At 51.2% G+C, this 15,541-nt stretch overlaps 1 protein-coding gene across 4 annotated transcripts; it reads right to left on the reverse strand.

Annotated features, from left to right (window-relative positions):
• Positions 1-32: 32 nt before the first annotated feature.
• On the reverse strand, positions 33-15,023 carry LOC100990398 (transient receptor potential cation channel subfamily V member 6). 4 transcript variants are annotated; one of them, XM_003820559.5, is made up of 15 exons: positions 14,473-15,023; positions 6,889-6,986; positions 6,611-6,733; positions 6,102-6,239; positions 5,699-5,797; positions 5,368-5,543; positions 4,718-4,864; positions 4,428-4,640; positions 4,038-4,124; positions 3,864-3,940; positions 3,451-3,616; positions 3,036-3,102; positions 2,408-2,676; positions 1,202-1,308; positions 33-819 (listed from the first exon to the last, which is right to left on the reverse strand). In XM_003820559.5, the coding sequence occupies exons 1-15, from the start codon at positions 14,598-14,600 to the stop codon at positions 537-539; spliced, it is 2,178 nt and encodes a 725-aa protein (XP_003820607.3). In that variant the 5' UTR covers positions 14,601-15,023; the 3' UTR covers positions 33-536. The 4 variants fall into 4 exon arrangements, with proteins under 4 accessions (XP_003820607.3, XP_008972254.3, XP_034821016.2 ...); XM_034965125.3 differs by lacking the exon at positions 33-819 and having other exon boundaries at positions 1,201-1,308; positions 2,408-2,656; positions 14,473-14,723; XM_008974006.5 differs by lacking the exons at positions 6,889-6,986; positions 14,473-15,023 and having other exon boundaries at positions 6,102-6,234; positions 6,611-6,874.
• Between the last annotated feature and the right edge of the window lie 518 nt (positions 15,024-15,541).

Below are 15,541 nucleotides of genomic sequence, written 5' to 3' on the forward strand. Positions count from 1 at the left end.
AGATGGCACTGCAGAGATGCAGAAGGGCAGCTGGGCAGGGATCCGAAAACGACTTTATTGAAGATGGAGTTGGCAAGACCTAGCCCCACTTCCCACCCCCAGAGCCGTTCCTGTCTCCCTCACTCACACGCTTTCCACAAGCTCTGCACTTCCCTGCACCTGCCTGGGTGCCCTGGGAAGGGCTCTCTCCCCACTTATGACCCTGGGGTGGAGACCGAGCGCCCGAGCAGGCTGGCCTGTTTTTAAAGTGCTCTGACATGCAGTGCTCCTGTCGGAAGGGGTGATGAGCAGGCCGCAGGAGAGCTCCTCACGCCCTGCCAGCCCCATGCTTGGGCTGGGCTTCGTCTGCCCCAGAGCTGAAGGAGTAATGCAGGCCTGGAGCAGTGATTCTCGATGTACATTCCTTGGCATTCATGCTACTCCTCTTTCTCCCCTGGGGCCTGGGAGATGAGACCTCTGGGTGTTTGGTTTTTGTTTTGTTTGATGCTCCCAGGAAAATGAGAGCAAGTTCCAGGAAGCGAAGTGAGAGCACGCAGTCAGATCTGATATTCCCAGCTCTCCCCGTCCTCCAGACCCTTGTTGATTATCCCACGCAGGTCTCTCCTCAGGGTCCCTTGCCGAAGCCTTTCCCAATTGGCACTGCTGCGGGAGGTACTTCGAGACACTGAGGGCGTAGGAAGGGACAGGTGGGGGCTGAAGGGACAGCCCAGCTCTAGTTTTTCCACTGAGTCTTTGTCCAAATCCTCAGAACCCCGGGTGTGGAAGGCCTGTGCGTAGCGTTGGATCCGCTGCCGGTTGAGATCTTGCCTGTCTTCCACCCTGTGGAATGCGGGAGGACTTGAGACACAGCCAGGACTTGAAGAACAGATCCAAGAAGGATGCTTGTCTGTTATCCCCTGGTCCCCCCATCCCCGCCATTGCTGGCCTTTTCCCTTTTCTGCAGCCATGGTGGATGCCTGGGTCACTGGCTCCTTGGCAGCTAGGCCTCAGAAAGCGGCAGGCTCTGCCACAGACTCCCTGGATGCTTTGAGAAGTCTGAGCTCCAAACGGGACCCCTTCCTCACCAGCTCAATCAACAAGCATAGAGCCTAGGGAGCACACAGGCTTCCACAGGGACCCCAGGAGCCGGAAGCTGTCTGAGCAGGGGGATACCCTGCCGATGAGGCTTCTCAGGGGACACCTACCCCCACATATCACTCACCGCAGGAACCAGCGGTCCCCCAGGCCGTACTCCCGTCCGCAGATCCCGGAGCGAGGCCACAGGCAGCGAGGCAGCTTCCGCTCCAGCATCACCGTGGTGGCCACGATCTGCGTATGGGAACAAAAGGGGAAGTCAGAGATGAGGCTGGGCGCAGTCAGAGGAAAGAGAACTGCAGACAGAGAAGAAAGCGAGAGCAGGAGAGGATGCGGGGCAAAGGTTAACAGTCTAGCAACGGCAAGGAAACTTGGGAGCTTGTGGTTTCCCCGGGGGTGATGAACAACACCCCTGGATCTGGGAGGTGGGGCAGCCTTTGTTGACCTCCTTCAGTGAGAGAGAGTTGATAGAGCTTGAGACCAACAATTCTTTACCCAATGACCCGACATCCATGACGCAGCCAGGCCAGAGGCAGGAGAAAGACAGGAAGCAGAAGCCCCATTCCCAGGAGCACAGGCACCAGAGAAAGCAAATAGAAAGGGCTTTTAAGGGCTCCCAGATATTTTGACCCTACAGACATAAAGGCCACTTATAAATATAAACATCCCACTTAGAATATCAATATATATTCCTGGAGAAAATATTTTTCTGAGCGAACCTTATTTCCCAGCTTAGTTTTTCCACTCCGTTTTCTACACAGCATAGTTAAATGCCTTCCAGTTTGGCAAATTTCCATTATTTTGCTGAAATGATTTTTTTAGATAAATTATTTTCTAGGTGTTTTTTAAATGAGGATTTGATTCATCTCATGGTCTTCTCTCCCTATCTTGAAGATCTGGCTGAAGATAGCTTCTGCTACTATAGGAAGTTTTGGTGGCATTACTTTTTTAACACATCCTGCTTTCCATATCAAATTTTGCAGACTTAAGTATTATCAAGAAGACTTGATACTCCAGTTTTTATTTGGGAACAAAATGTACTGAGTGCAATTTTAGCCACCGTTAATTTTCTTTTGATTTATTTCTTGTTGATTCCTCTAGAAAACACTGAGCTTTTAACTGTTGAGAAAACTGTGAGGCATTCTTCTCAGCGATTCCAGTATTGCCTGGTTGAATTGCTAATCAGTGCTTCTGTACATTTTGCATGATTTTGCTAGCTTTGCCACAACTGTCCAAACATAAGTGGGGTGGAGATATCCTGCCTCTCAGCTTGGCAGGTTCTGGTAGGAAGGGGATGACTTGCCCTAACCCTCCCTGCCACCAGGGGGCTCACCTGGGCCCTCCACAGCTCATCCCGCTCATGGGCCACTCGCCAGTGAGTGTCGCCCATCATGGCAATGAGGAGGTTGAGCATGAGCAGTGTGGCGATGATGGCAAAGGCAGCATAGGTGATGCTGTACATGAAGGGCAGGTCCACGTTGTAGTTGGCTGGGCCATCGATGATGGTAAGGAACAGCTCGAAGGTGCTGAACAGGGCCATGGGGTAGTCGTAGAAGTGGCCTAGCTCCTCGGGGTCCTCTGTCTGGAAGATGATATAGAAGGCTGCTCCACCCAAGGGGGTGAGGGTTACCATGGCAACCATGCAGACGACCAGCCCACCCCGGGCTCTGCGTGCATGTCCATCCTGGTCCCTTCATCTCAATATCACCAGCTCTGCAGTGCTCCAAACTTTGGGTTTTTACGGTCCCTAGTTTTCTACGAGCCTCATCTTGATCCTAAGAGCCACCTCTCCCTAACACTCCCGATTTTTCTCACCTCTGGAGGACGTCCCATCCTCTGATACCATAGGTCTCCTCTGATCTCTGCATTACTCCTCCTCCCCAAGTTTAGCCAGAGCCAGTGCCCCCTAGATTTTCTCATCTCTTCCCTGCCATGGCCCCTGGTCCTGGAGAGATGATTACCTGAAGCAAAGCCCAGGATGACCACAGCCATCAGCCAGCAGAATCGCATCAGGTCGCCAAAAATCATCTAGAAGGAGCAGGAGGCAGAGAACATCTGCACACATTCCCCAAGCAATTGCCCCATCCAGCCTCTAACAGGTCTCACCCCGACAAGTCTCACAGCTCCACCCTCTGGGACAGGGATTGGCTATCTATGGCCTGTGGACCAGATCTACCTGACCTGTTTTGGTGTGGCCTTTGAACTGAAAAGGGTTTCTACATTTTTTAAAGGGATTGTTAAAAAAGAAGAAAAACATGCAGTGAGGCCATGTGTGGCTTGCAGAACCTGCAATGTCTACTGTTCTGCCCTTTATGGGACTGTCTGCTGACTGTGGCTCTGGGGCCTTTCTCTAGGGAGCTTGGGGGGAGGACTGACCTTCTGAATCATGATGGTGAAGGGGCCTAGCATCTGGAATCCTCGGGCGAAGTACATGACGTTGCACCAGCCCAGCACGAGTGCAAAGGACATGGGTACCACCTCCCCGCTGGCACTGATGAGCCGCATCACCATGGTCACCAGCACCATGAAGGCATAGGTGATGCTGGGGGAGCAGGGAGGAGGGTGATGAGGGGAGGGCTGGGATGATCCTAGGGACCTGACAGCAAGAATGTAGCTGGGAAAGTACCCACACATGCAGATTCAGCCTCCCCACACTCAATGCCCAGGGTCATACACACAGCACTAGAGAGGGGGCTCTGGAGCTAAGCTTCTTGAGAGGTCAGGAATCCAAGGAGTGGAACTGGAGCCCTGTTGAGGGAAGGGATGGGAGTGAGAGGAAGGAAACTCACATGAGGACATGGAATGGGCCCCCAAGGATGGTCTGTCCAAAGAAGCGAGTGACCCCCATTCTGAAGATGTCTGGAACCTGAAGAGGTCAGGGAGACACAAAGGCACTCAGATACCGGAACTTGGGCTGGATTCCTCGGGCAGACAGCCTCACCCAGAGTCCATCCACACCTCACCTCTACCAGCAGGATGATGATAGCCCCAATGACAGTCACCAGCTCCCCCACCAGCCGGATATCGTCCTTAGGGGTCACGTAGGCTTCCTAATTGGGGAGAAGAACAGTCAAAATGCTCAGGGCTTTCAGGCCTCTGCCCTGCGTTTCCATGGTGCCCAGGGTCACCAGCCTTAGCAGATTCTTTTTAATCTGTTAGGTTTGGGTCTTCTCAAACTCTGCTCTCAGAGTAAGAGCGTATGTGTGTGTTTGTGGGCGTGCATTTGGAGTTTGTACCCATATATTTGAGATTAGAGCAAGAGGAGAAATGGTGTGAGGGAGGAAAGGGACACCAGTCTCTGAGGACAGAGAGCCAAGTCCTGCCCTGCTGATCTGCTCCTACAAGGGTGTCACCTGAAGTAGCTTCTGCTGTAAGAGGGTGTTGTCCCGGGGGCTCGTGCGGTTATTGGTCCTGGGCTTGAGGGGGCGGTAGATGCAGCACATGGTGAAGCAGATGATGTACAGCAGATATATGGCACCCAGCATGCAGAAGTACGGCCGCCCGTACCGCTTCCACTTGAGGCTCACCAGCTCCTTCACCGGCGTCTGGTCCAGGATCTGGCGAGCCTGCAACAGAAAGAGAACAGGCGGCTCAGAGACCCTGACACCCCTCCCCAGTCACAGCCTGCTGTCATGAGCCATACCTCCCGCTTCTTGGTGGTGATGATAAGTTCCAGCAGGGACTGCTCATCCCCTGAGGAGTCGATCTCTGTGAGGTCATAGAGAGTCGAGGTCAGTGGTCCATACGTCCACTGGGTGTGCTTCCGCTTCTGCATCAGGTGCTGAAACATCTAAGGGAAAGTGAAGATGACTCAGGAGCAGTAAGCAAAGGGGATGGTCACAGAGTGTGGATAGGATGCATGTGCAGGAGGACAGCACCCCTGGAGAAGGTGGCTGCCTTTTCATTTTGATGACAGCCTTTAGAGGGCAGAAGAACCCACATTCACAGTGACATTCATAGGTTCCTCATCCTCTCCTATGACTCCCTCCAGAGTTTGGAAAGGGGAGACGAGAGGCTGGAGGGCCCTGCTCTGGGGGCTGAAAGGGAAGGTGGGCTGGGGCATTACAGACAATCCCAGCATGGGATCTAGACTCTGTAACCCCCAATGCCTCAGGGGAAAAGGAGCGGGCAAGAAAGGGAACAGGTAACCAGAGTGAGAGGGGTTGAAAAATTTCTGAGTTGAGAATGGGATCTAAGCATCAGGGATCGCGTTCACCTCTGTTTCTCCCAGGGCCAGCAGGATAGGTTGAGGGTCATTAGAAAGACTCTTCAGGGATGGGGACTGTCTCTCACCACAGTGTTACCCTCCACTCCAGCCAGCTTGAAAGGGGTGAGACCCTGGTGATTGGGCACGAGGTCTAGGGGCTGCAGGTGGTCCCCATGTCTGTCGTAGGACAGCAGCAGGTTGTACATCTGGCAGGCAAAGGTTTTGTTGGGCTGGAGGATGAGGATGTGTAACACTGTGTTTCCTGGGGAGGACACAGGGTATCATGTGGCCACTGGCCTAAAGTCCCTGATGTCCCCTTCCCCACCCTGAGGTCTTCCTGAAGGTCCCAGCCCCTCTCCTCACCCTGTCCCTCACTCCCTGCAGCATCCCAGCTCCCCTCCCCATCTCAGCTCTTACCCAGGGAGTCCTGGGCCCGGATGTCAGCTCCATGCTCAATGAGCAGCCGCACGATCTCCTCACTGTTCACACAGGCAGCAAAGGACAAAGGGTGCTCCCCTGTGGACACAGAGAGATCTATGGTAGGAGAGTGCAGGATGGCAGGATGGGGTGGGCAGTCTCCCCCAAGTGACAGCCTTATCTTCCCCCACATCTCAGCTCAGGGCTTGAGGACACTTTTCCTGCAGAACCAGAGGAAGGGTCGTGGGGTAAACTGGCCTCTAGTCTGATTAAGCCCTAGAAGGGTTGCTCCTCCCAGCTGCCCAACAGATACAGCTGAAGACAGGATCCTCCTCTGCCTGGCCCTGCCCTGCCTTGCCCACCTTTCCAACTGCCCGTCCTCCAAGCCCAGCCCTGCTCTCACCAAAGTAGATGAGGTTGTGGGGACTACGGCGGAAGGCAGTGCCTGTGGCTCTGGCAGACACACTGGCCCTGCGGGCAAGCAGGGCTCGCACCAGGTTCACGTTCTGGTTCACAACAGCGATGTGCAGTGCAGTCTGACCTGGCCCAGAGATAGCTGTCAGTCATGGGTCTGTCCCCAGGATCCTGCAGGGGGTCCCTCCCATATGCACCCCGGTCTCTTTCCCTCAGGGGTAGCCTGGAACGGAGAACAGGGAGCCCTCGGGTGTTCAGGATTCCCAGGGGATCCAGCTGCTGCCCATCTCTTCCTCTTCTCTAGGCCCCTGGCATTTCAGGGGGCAGGCATTCTAGTGATGGGCAGTCAGGACTGACACGGAAGGGAGACAGAGAACAGAAAAAAAGAGTAGGAGGCTCAGATCCCCTGTGTCTTTCCCAAATTATCCATCACAGAGACTGACTTGAAATACCCAACCAGTCACTCCTGCTCTTCACCCCAGACCCGTGGGTCCTCACCCTCATAGAGCTCGGATGTCATGGGCTCAAAGACCAGCTCCGGGGCAGCCTCCATCAGCACCATGGCGGCCTCCAGGTTGTCATAGAGGGCTGCTATGTGTAGCGCTGTTTCCCCCATGGCTCCTGGCATTTACAGAGAGGTGGGTTATATGGCTTCTGTGGGACAGCAGATTGGAGACGATAGATTCAGAGACCAACAGCACGAGGTCCTGGGCACTCCTGGGAGGCCCCATTTGTGGGGCTCACCTAGGAGATCATGCTGTGTTTCTGCTTCTTACCTCTCTGGTGCACCTTGCAATCCTCATACTTGAGCAACTTGTTCAGGGCCTGGACATCATTCTCTTTGGCAGCTAGAAGGAGAGGAGACTCCCAGATCCTATGAAGGGATGGAATAGGAAAGCTGGAAACAGTGAGCATACCTAGTTGTGGAGGGAGAGGCCCTGGCTTGACTCCATTATACACAGATGTGTGTGCCTCAGCAGCAGGAACTTCAGGGTCTTCAATCAAGGCAGGTGGGGCCATTGATGTCTTTTCTCTTTACAGTCAGTAAATACAAATCAACTTTTTGCCCATTTAGCATGCGTTTTGAGATTGTCCGTGACCGGTTTCCTTCCCCCCAACCCCTGGCCCCCCAACCGGGTCCTGGGATCAGAACATATCATGTGTGAATGTATTATCAGTGCATTTCAGGTACGGAGGGGAGGAGTTCTATGTAGACATGTGCTTACCTGCTAACCAGTTTACCCCTGGAGTGGTCCTGTTTAACCCTCACCAGGTGCCCTGAGATTGCCCTCCAGGATAAGCCTTGTTTTGCATGGACCGAGGGGTGCAAGGAATTCCTGTCTCATATTTGTGGAGGGAGTCATATGCACAGGCTAGCAGGATTTCTCCTGTTGCACCATCCTCTGCCTACTCAACCTTCTCAGCAGAACCCTTTGATCCTGGCGCTTCCCTCCCAACAATAGCATCTTCAGGGCTTAACACAAAAGAACAGTGGACTATAAGAACAAGCCTGGCTCCAGGCTTTCCTTCCTCATAGGTGTTCATTCATTCATTCATTCATTCATTATCTCTGTCTCTTCCTTTCTGCCTCTCGTCTTTCTTCTCACATCATCTCAACAGCCTTCCTTCTTAAAGTGGACCCCTGGATCAGCAGCAGCACATGAGCCCTTATAAGAAATAGAAATGCTCTGGTGGACCCTTCCACCTAGTGAATCCAAATCTGCAGTTTAAGAAGATTTCCAGCTGATTCCTGGGCATATGAAAGTTGGAGAAGCATTGCTTAAGTGGTCCTTGCATGCAAAAACCGGTGGCGATAAATCAGAGACAAGCTCAGGGGTCTCAGTTTCCAAACAGCTCACATTAAAGTTTGCGAAGCAATGTTCTCCATCATTTTCAGACCAGCTGTCTAGAGGGCTTTAGGTGCTACTTTGTTTCGGCTATTGGCCCCTAAGACACAAACTATGGCCAACAATGACAGATGCAGAGATAAAAGAGAACCCAATCTAGAGGATTCATTCATCGAATTTCATGTGCATCTGAATGTTCCCATTCTGTCTTCGGACCCTTCTTGGATTTACCCAATTTGGGATTCATGGATCCGTTTATTTCACTGAGTCAGATTAGCCTCTCCTTATTATCCACTTCTCGCTTGTTTTAGGCAAAATTATCTTCTCTCAATCCCCAGATCATCTCTTTATTCTTATTCCTACTGTGTGCTAAAAATCTCTTTTAAAATTAGAACTTACCCCAACTAAGACACATGGGTCCCTTTGATTCAATTTTCTCTTGGCCTGGAGCCATTTGGTCTTTCTATGGGAGTAAATGAAATAACTCTATTTATCCATAGTTTGACAATTATGTGACATACAAAAAGACATAGACAGGAGCTCACATTCTAAAGTGCTGGCAGTGGCAGGAAATTGACTCCAGAGCTGGAGGTGGGAGGGCAACCAGAGAGGAGACATCAGCTCACTCATCTCCTCTGCCTTGCCCCCATGCACAGCAGCTGCCACCAGGTCCTGTCAGTTCAGCATGGAAAGCTCTCTCTTCATTCAGTCCCTACCTCCTTGCTCCTGCTAACCCTCATTAATTCAAGTCTTCATTCTCTAGCCCAGATTAGGAAAATATTCTTTTAACCAGTTTCCCTGCACTCTACCCCCATCTATCCTTCTTGATGCTGTTCAGATAATCTTTCTAAATGGCAAATGCAAAAGTCCAATGGGTCCTTAATGCTAAGGATAAGGAACACAGAAGCTCTTTAAGGTCTTTGTGCAACTACTTTTCCACCCTCTGCACGTCCCACCCACTCCTTAGACCTGGCATTTTGGTCTCATCCTGTCTCAGCACTGCAGAGCACACCATTCTCCCTATGTCTGTGCCCATGAAGCTCTTTCCTTCTAGAATCCAACTCCCCCAGCCCGCCAATTGTTCATTGTGTCTTCTGCACTGCCTATGCCTAGAAATACACCTAGAATGGTGTAGATGCTCACTGACACCATCTGTAGAGTGAATGAATCAGCAGCAATGCCAAAAGGTGGTTTGAATTAACTGTTATTATTATTTTCATCAGTCGCCTGCTAAGCCAACTTTCAGCAAGCATATAAGTGAAAAATAGTACACTTGGTATGCAAACACAGCTTCAAAACAAGTTTTCCACATTCCCTCCATTACCACCACCACATCAACCATTTGCACAAAGCCCTCCTCTCTAGATACCCTAGACTGGGGGGAAAACAATCGCTAGCACCACATACACACACACAGATGCTCAGAAGTTCTTCACTCTCTCCTGTGGCCTTACTTTTATTTCAGCATCTTTCACTGGGTGCTGTAATTGCTATGTATCTGTGTCCCTTCCTCTATGCTAAGGGTACTCGAGGGAAGAGACCAGCCACTAACTCTTCCCTGCCCTCCTCTAATATGCTTCCACGTTTGTGTCCCATTTTGACCAAATGTGTGAAAGATTGATGGCAAATCTAGAAATGGGTCCGAGAGAGCACCTTTTCCAAGTCCAGAGTTCTACTCGCTGTATCCTAGATGTTAGTGGTGGTATAGTCAGTGGCAGGCTCAAAGATTCCCCTTTGGTCCCTACACGTCTCTGAAGCTGAAAGTGTCCCCCATAAACCTCCATTCCCTGTGAATTCTGACACTCTAGTGGCCTGGGGAAAACAAAAAGCTACTGTCAGACCCAGAGTTGCTAGAGTTACCAAATAAAAATACAGGATGCTCAGTTAGATTTGAATGTTAGATGCACAATTTTTTTTTAGTATAAGTATGTCACGTGCAATATTGGGGATACACTTATACTAGCAGCCTATTCGTTATCTCAAATTTAAATTGAACTGAGTGTCCTGCATTTTATCTGGCAACCTAGCCAGACCACACCCTGCGTGAAGAGCCAGCTTATGACCCAACCCAGCAAGGTTTGTAGAGAACTAGCCTCCTCTGACTGTGAACTCCAGACTCCAGCAAAAAGGGAGGCCCAGCCTGTGGACGGGTTTTGAAGGTATCCGGCCCAGCCATTACTTGCAATAACCTCATATGCCCACAAGGGGACAGCACAGAAAGCCCTAGCTCACCTGCTTGGGAGTAAGGCTGACCCCAAAACACCTGACTCTCCTTGGGTCCCTGAAGGAGGTGCACAGAGCTGACCTACTCAAAGATTCCTGTGCTTGGGGGACAAATGGATTTTTCAATAGCAACTTATCACAGGAGTTTAGATCACAACACGGGGGTCAAAGGCAGGGACACGGCTAAGCACCCTGCACAGGATAGCCCTCACTGCAAAGAATTATCCTGTCCAAAATGTCAATAGTCCAAGGTGGAGAACCCCTGATTCAGAGGTACAATGATTCATAATCCGTTTTAGAATGAGGATTCTTCACTCAAAAAGGAATCAGAAATATCCTATACATAAAAATGTTTTCTTATGGATCACTAAATACTCAACTAAGGGAGAAACAAAGAAAAGACAGATGAAGCCTTTTAAGCTCCCACTGATGAAGTAGTCAAAAGAGATTATAGAGCAAATCTGAAACTGTAACAATATGAAAGGTATTTTCAGGTTCTAGAATGTTTTCTTTTACTAGGCAATTAATTATAATAAAATTGAACGGTCTAGTTCAACATTAGACTGGTGAAAACCCAACTAAGGCGTTCCTGGCACAAAATCTAGCACATTATTTCTTGAGCAAACAGATCAATGACCTCCTTCTCAGGGCTGCCTCTGGGCTACCAGGGAAGGATTTCTGACTTCCTCTCTCCGTCTCCTCCACCCCACACCCTCATCTGCTCCTCCATCCTTGTAGATGTGTGCACTGTGTGCATGGGTCCAATTTGGTTTTTAGGTGCTGGGAAACAAGGCAGGATCACAAGACTCTTGAGAAAAGTTCAAATAAGATTTTTAGAGCTAGAAAGCCCCTCAGAAATTGAGTCAAATCTGTTCATGTAACAGATGGAGGAAGCAAGTCAGAGACAGAGCCACGACGCATGCCCCACTGGTCATTTCTTGGTCACGATTCTCAGTTTTAATCAGGGCTGGAAGAGGAGTTAGAGAAGACAGGCATGGGTCCCACTGGTCTCTCCACAAATACCTTTCCCACCAGTGAGTGTGCCCTCTGGGCAGGGCTGGGGCTGGTACACAACAGGGTTGCTCGGAGTGCGTGGCTTCTTGCATTCCTGGGTGGATACAGTGCTGTGCGGGGGATGTTCATGGCCCCTCTCATTCCTGCAGCATCTCACTCATTATCACTTTTGCTCTTTACAACCTTCTAACACCAGCTGAATAGTTCTCCCGTGCTTCAGAAAAGGAAACTGAAGCGACATAACCAAATCATTGCCAGAAGATCACACAGAGTTAAAGGCAGGATGCTTGGCCAAGAATCCAGCCCCCGGCTCTGACCACTAAATTATGTGGTTCTTCTAGTTTTATGGCTCCTCCTGATTTTTCTTGGAGGTTGGGGGGCAAGCCTGAGCAGTGACCACAGATGAAGGAAAGAGCGGTAATGTGTGGGGCGGAGGCATACATTGGGCACTTATGGGCCACCTCCCTCCAGCTCATGTTCCTGGCAATGGGGATGAGGAAGCCAAAGTGGTTGTTTAGAGATTTGGAATCGGCTGCCATCCTAAGTGCCACAGCTCCTTTTGTGCACATGTCTATTTGCGCATTTACAAGTAGGTGTGTGTGTAAGTATTTACCAAGGCAAGCGTGCACAATATACCAGAGAAACCCAGGGATGAAACCCAGGGATGACTTTTCAGACACTCAATTCACACATTTCATACAGGTATTTAACCCTAAAAAAAGCTCCAACAAGCATCACCTTCCCTCCAAATTGCTCCCTAGATGACAAAGTGCCAGCACATGGGCGGGAGTGGGGTTCAGGTTAAGCAGCCTCTATGAAGCTGCCCAGGACACCCCACAGCAGCCGAAATCAGATCTCACACTTCCTACTCTATGCTTCCAGAACACTCATTTACACCCTTCTAGTGATGTCTACTAAGCCCATCTTTAGCCCTGTATGTGCCTTCAGTAAACTTTGGTCATAGGAATGAGAACTCCCTGAGAGCAGGAACAGTGTCATATTCATTTTCTGCAGAAAGGTGGAGTGCCTTATGTTCAATAAATGTGTAATGCATTAAATATCAGGAAGCGAGAAAATCCAAGCCCAAGGGGGAGATGACCTGGAAGACACGGGAGAAAGTTGAGAGCTCGACTTGGATCCCAGCAATGTAGATTTAAGCAGAGCGGGCTGCATGCTAAGAACCAAGAAACATCCACTGTAGAAAGAGGAGTTTTGGATTCCCAATCATCCTGGAGAGACTCAAAGCCTTCCTTTCTCACTAGACCATCCTGTACCCCATGGAATCCCACCCAATCCCACCCCACAGTTCTCCCTGTGAGTCCCCTTTGGAACAAATTCAACTTCACCATTTACTTGCTCTAGGGTTCTGGGCCTGCCCCATTCATAGGGGGATAACAGGACCCACCTTCCATTATTGTTACCGGGATGATGGAGATAAGGCAGGTGGTAGTACCTAGTACAGCACTGGGTTCTCAATCATTGTGTGCTCCTTTCTTCCATTAGCTCACCCCTCACTTGTCCATATTGTTCCTATTTACTTAGTCATCCCATGTTTATCTCAATGCCCCCATGCCTTCTCTTTGGTTGACGGCACAGATTAGGAAACTCCCCTTGCAGGCAATTTCAGCATCCTTCTGGGAAGTGCCCACCCAAAGGAGAGTCATTGCTCTGGACACCTGATATCCAGGAGGAAGAAGGCCAAGAAAGTGCGCAGGCCAGTAAGGAGATCAGGGCAGGGAGGGGGGATCCCTCCTGGGTGACATCAAGCCTTTCTAGCCAAAGTCTGCAGAGGAAGCCCCCATATGATCTGAGGAAAAGTGAGGGCAGACAGGACATGCGGAAGCAGCCTATTCTCAGCCAGACTCAGCTCAGGGCCTCCACTCTGCTCTCCCCTGATATCGCACACAGGGAATCTCCACCACCCCTTCCAATCCCCCAGGCCTTTTTGCACTCTGTGCCTGGATCCCCTGGCCCTGGGGTCCTAAGAGTGGGAAGAGGATGAGTGAAGCCAGTGAGGACGACCTACTGTCTAACAACAATGCCATTCTGTTGCCCCAAGATGTCATCAGCCAAACATGTGCTCCAGTCCCCACTCTCCCAGGCCCTGGGGGAGAGGTGGGCGGCTGGAGAGACGGGAAGCCATAATTCACAGAAAGAGACCATCCCCAACCCAGAATCCTTCAGCAAAAGAAAACACAGGGGCCTCCAGGCAGCCTCCCCGGTCAGGCTAAAGCAGGCTCCTACTCTTGGGGTCAGAGAAAAACCCTAAGGCACAAAGACTTCAGGCTTTCCTCTATGACCAGACATCTGCCTCCTTCGTGACCCAGGGAAAGCCCCAACAGGCAGGACTTCCTTCTAGCATGCCACCAACTGGGTAGAGAACTCTATTAGAGACCTTGAAGAAGAGACCACATGCAGGGATAGCCCCGAGTTCTGATTCCCCGCTCCTCTCCTGCTCTGTACTCCAAGCTGTCATGGTGAAGAAAGCAGGACATGGGTTTAGGAAGTTTTCAGGGGCTGGAAGCCGCCAGTGAATGTCCTTAGGGCTTAAACTCTAGAGTCTCGATTTCCACCACCTGAATGCGGAAGAGCACAGGTCCTCGGAACATCTGTTATTTTGACCCGCTTCCCCCCAGTCCCCACCTGCACTGAGAGAGAAATAAACCTCAAGGTTGGGTTTGAGCATTGTGGGTCTCCATATCCCCCCAGTGCTGGGCAAATAGTAAGGACTTGGTCAGTGTCTGATGAGACAGATACATAGGAATGGTCACTTTTTTCACATTTTGTCTTATTTTCTGGTTCCTGGTGTCCGCGGTTCTCTCTGCTTCATTCATTCAATCGTTCCCTCATTCCTCCATGCGAACGTACGTATACTATGTGTTCCTGCCAGAGAGACTGTTCTAGAGGCAAGCAGTGGAGATACAGAAGGCATTGTCCTCACCTGCCGTCCCCTCTTGGGTGGAGGGGCTGTGATGCTGTATCCTTACAAGCCCCAGCAAGACGCCTGGCCCTTAGAGAAGTATTCACAAGAGGCTTGCAGAATCGAATTAGATCTTAAGATAGTGAACACCTGTGCCCATCTCAGCCCCATCCTCTTTCACCAGCCCTACAGGCTGAGGCTCTTAAGACAGAATGCTCCCAAGGAGCCAGTCCGGGCCTGGGAGCACCATCTGTCCAGCCAAAGGTGCCAAACAAAGACAGGAGGTGAGGGAGGGGTGAGGGGTAGAGGTGCAGGCCTGGGGAGGTAGGGAAGGGAGCAGACCAAGGGGGCCTTACCTCTTCTGCTGCAGCAGGTTCTGCTCATCTCGGCTCTGGGCCCAGGACTCCCGTCTCTGGAACCATCTGCAGAACTTGCTCCATAGGCAGAGAATTAGCCCTTTCTCCTTGGGCAGTGACAACCCCATGGGGTGTAGGGCCGGCTCCTTGGGGGCCTGAGGCCGAGGCCAGACCCTGACGGGACTCAGCCTTGGGGCCACATCAGCCCCCCCAAGGGCCGGCCCGCCCTCTCCCTGTAGAGGTCCCGTCTCCTGTCTCCTGCCTTCCTGACGAGTTCCTTGGGAGTCTCCCAGCAGCCCCAGCCAGTCTGGAGAGGGCTGTGAGTTTGTTACACTTGGCAGAGCCAGCCAGGACTCTGCAGGGCTGGCCTGTCGGGAGCTCCTGCTGGGAGTGAGCAGGAGGAGCCAAAGCTGCACGGACACGCCCTCCCTCCTCCCAAATTACCTGAGATTTAAAGACACAGGCCAGCCACAGACCTGCCTACCAAGGGGTACTTGTGCCAACTCCAATTCTTTCTCCACCCAGGGCTCTCTCCCTGCCCCCAGGCCAGTCACAACCAGGGAGGCCTTCAGAAAGACTGGCGAGGCCTCCCTTGGACGTCAGAACACCCAGTGACCTACCCTGAGAGACTCTAGGCAGTGAGAAAGGAGGGGAGGAGTCAGGGCAGGCCCATTCCCAATGTTGAGGGCTCCCAGGAGGGAGCGCCCCACTTTCCCACAGTGCCTCTTCTGCCAGCCAGCTGCCTCACTCTCTGCCTCCCCCTGCTTATGTCCTGGAGAATTCCATTTTCTGGACTCTTCCAGTTTCATTCTTGCCAGGCCCGAAATAGGTATATAAATTGCGAAGATTCTCAGTTCTCCCAGACTTTCCTCTCAGTCCCCATCACCTTTGGGTCAGCAAACTTTTTCTGGAAGGGCTGATAGGAAATGTAAAGATGTTAGGTTTTGCAAGCCATGTACACTCTCTAATGTACGTTATTCTTTGGTTTTGTTTTGGTGGTTGTTTTCTAACCACCCCCAAAGATGTAAAATGCATTCTTCGCTCACCAGCCAGGGCACAAAATCTAGCT

This window comes from Pan paniscus, chromosome 6 (assembly GCF_029289425.2).
Source record: "Pan paniscus chromosome 6, NHGRI_mPanPan1-v2.0_pri, whole genome shotgun sequence".
NCBI classification, from domain to species: domain Eukaryota; kingdom Metazoa; phylum Chordata; class Mammalia; order Primates; family Hominidae; genus Pan; species Pan paniscus.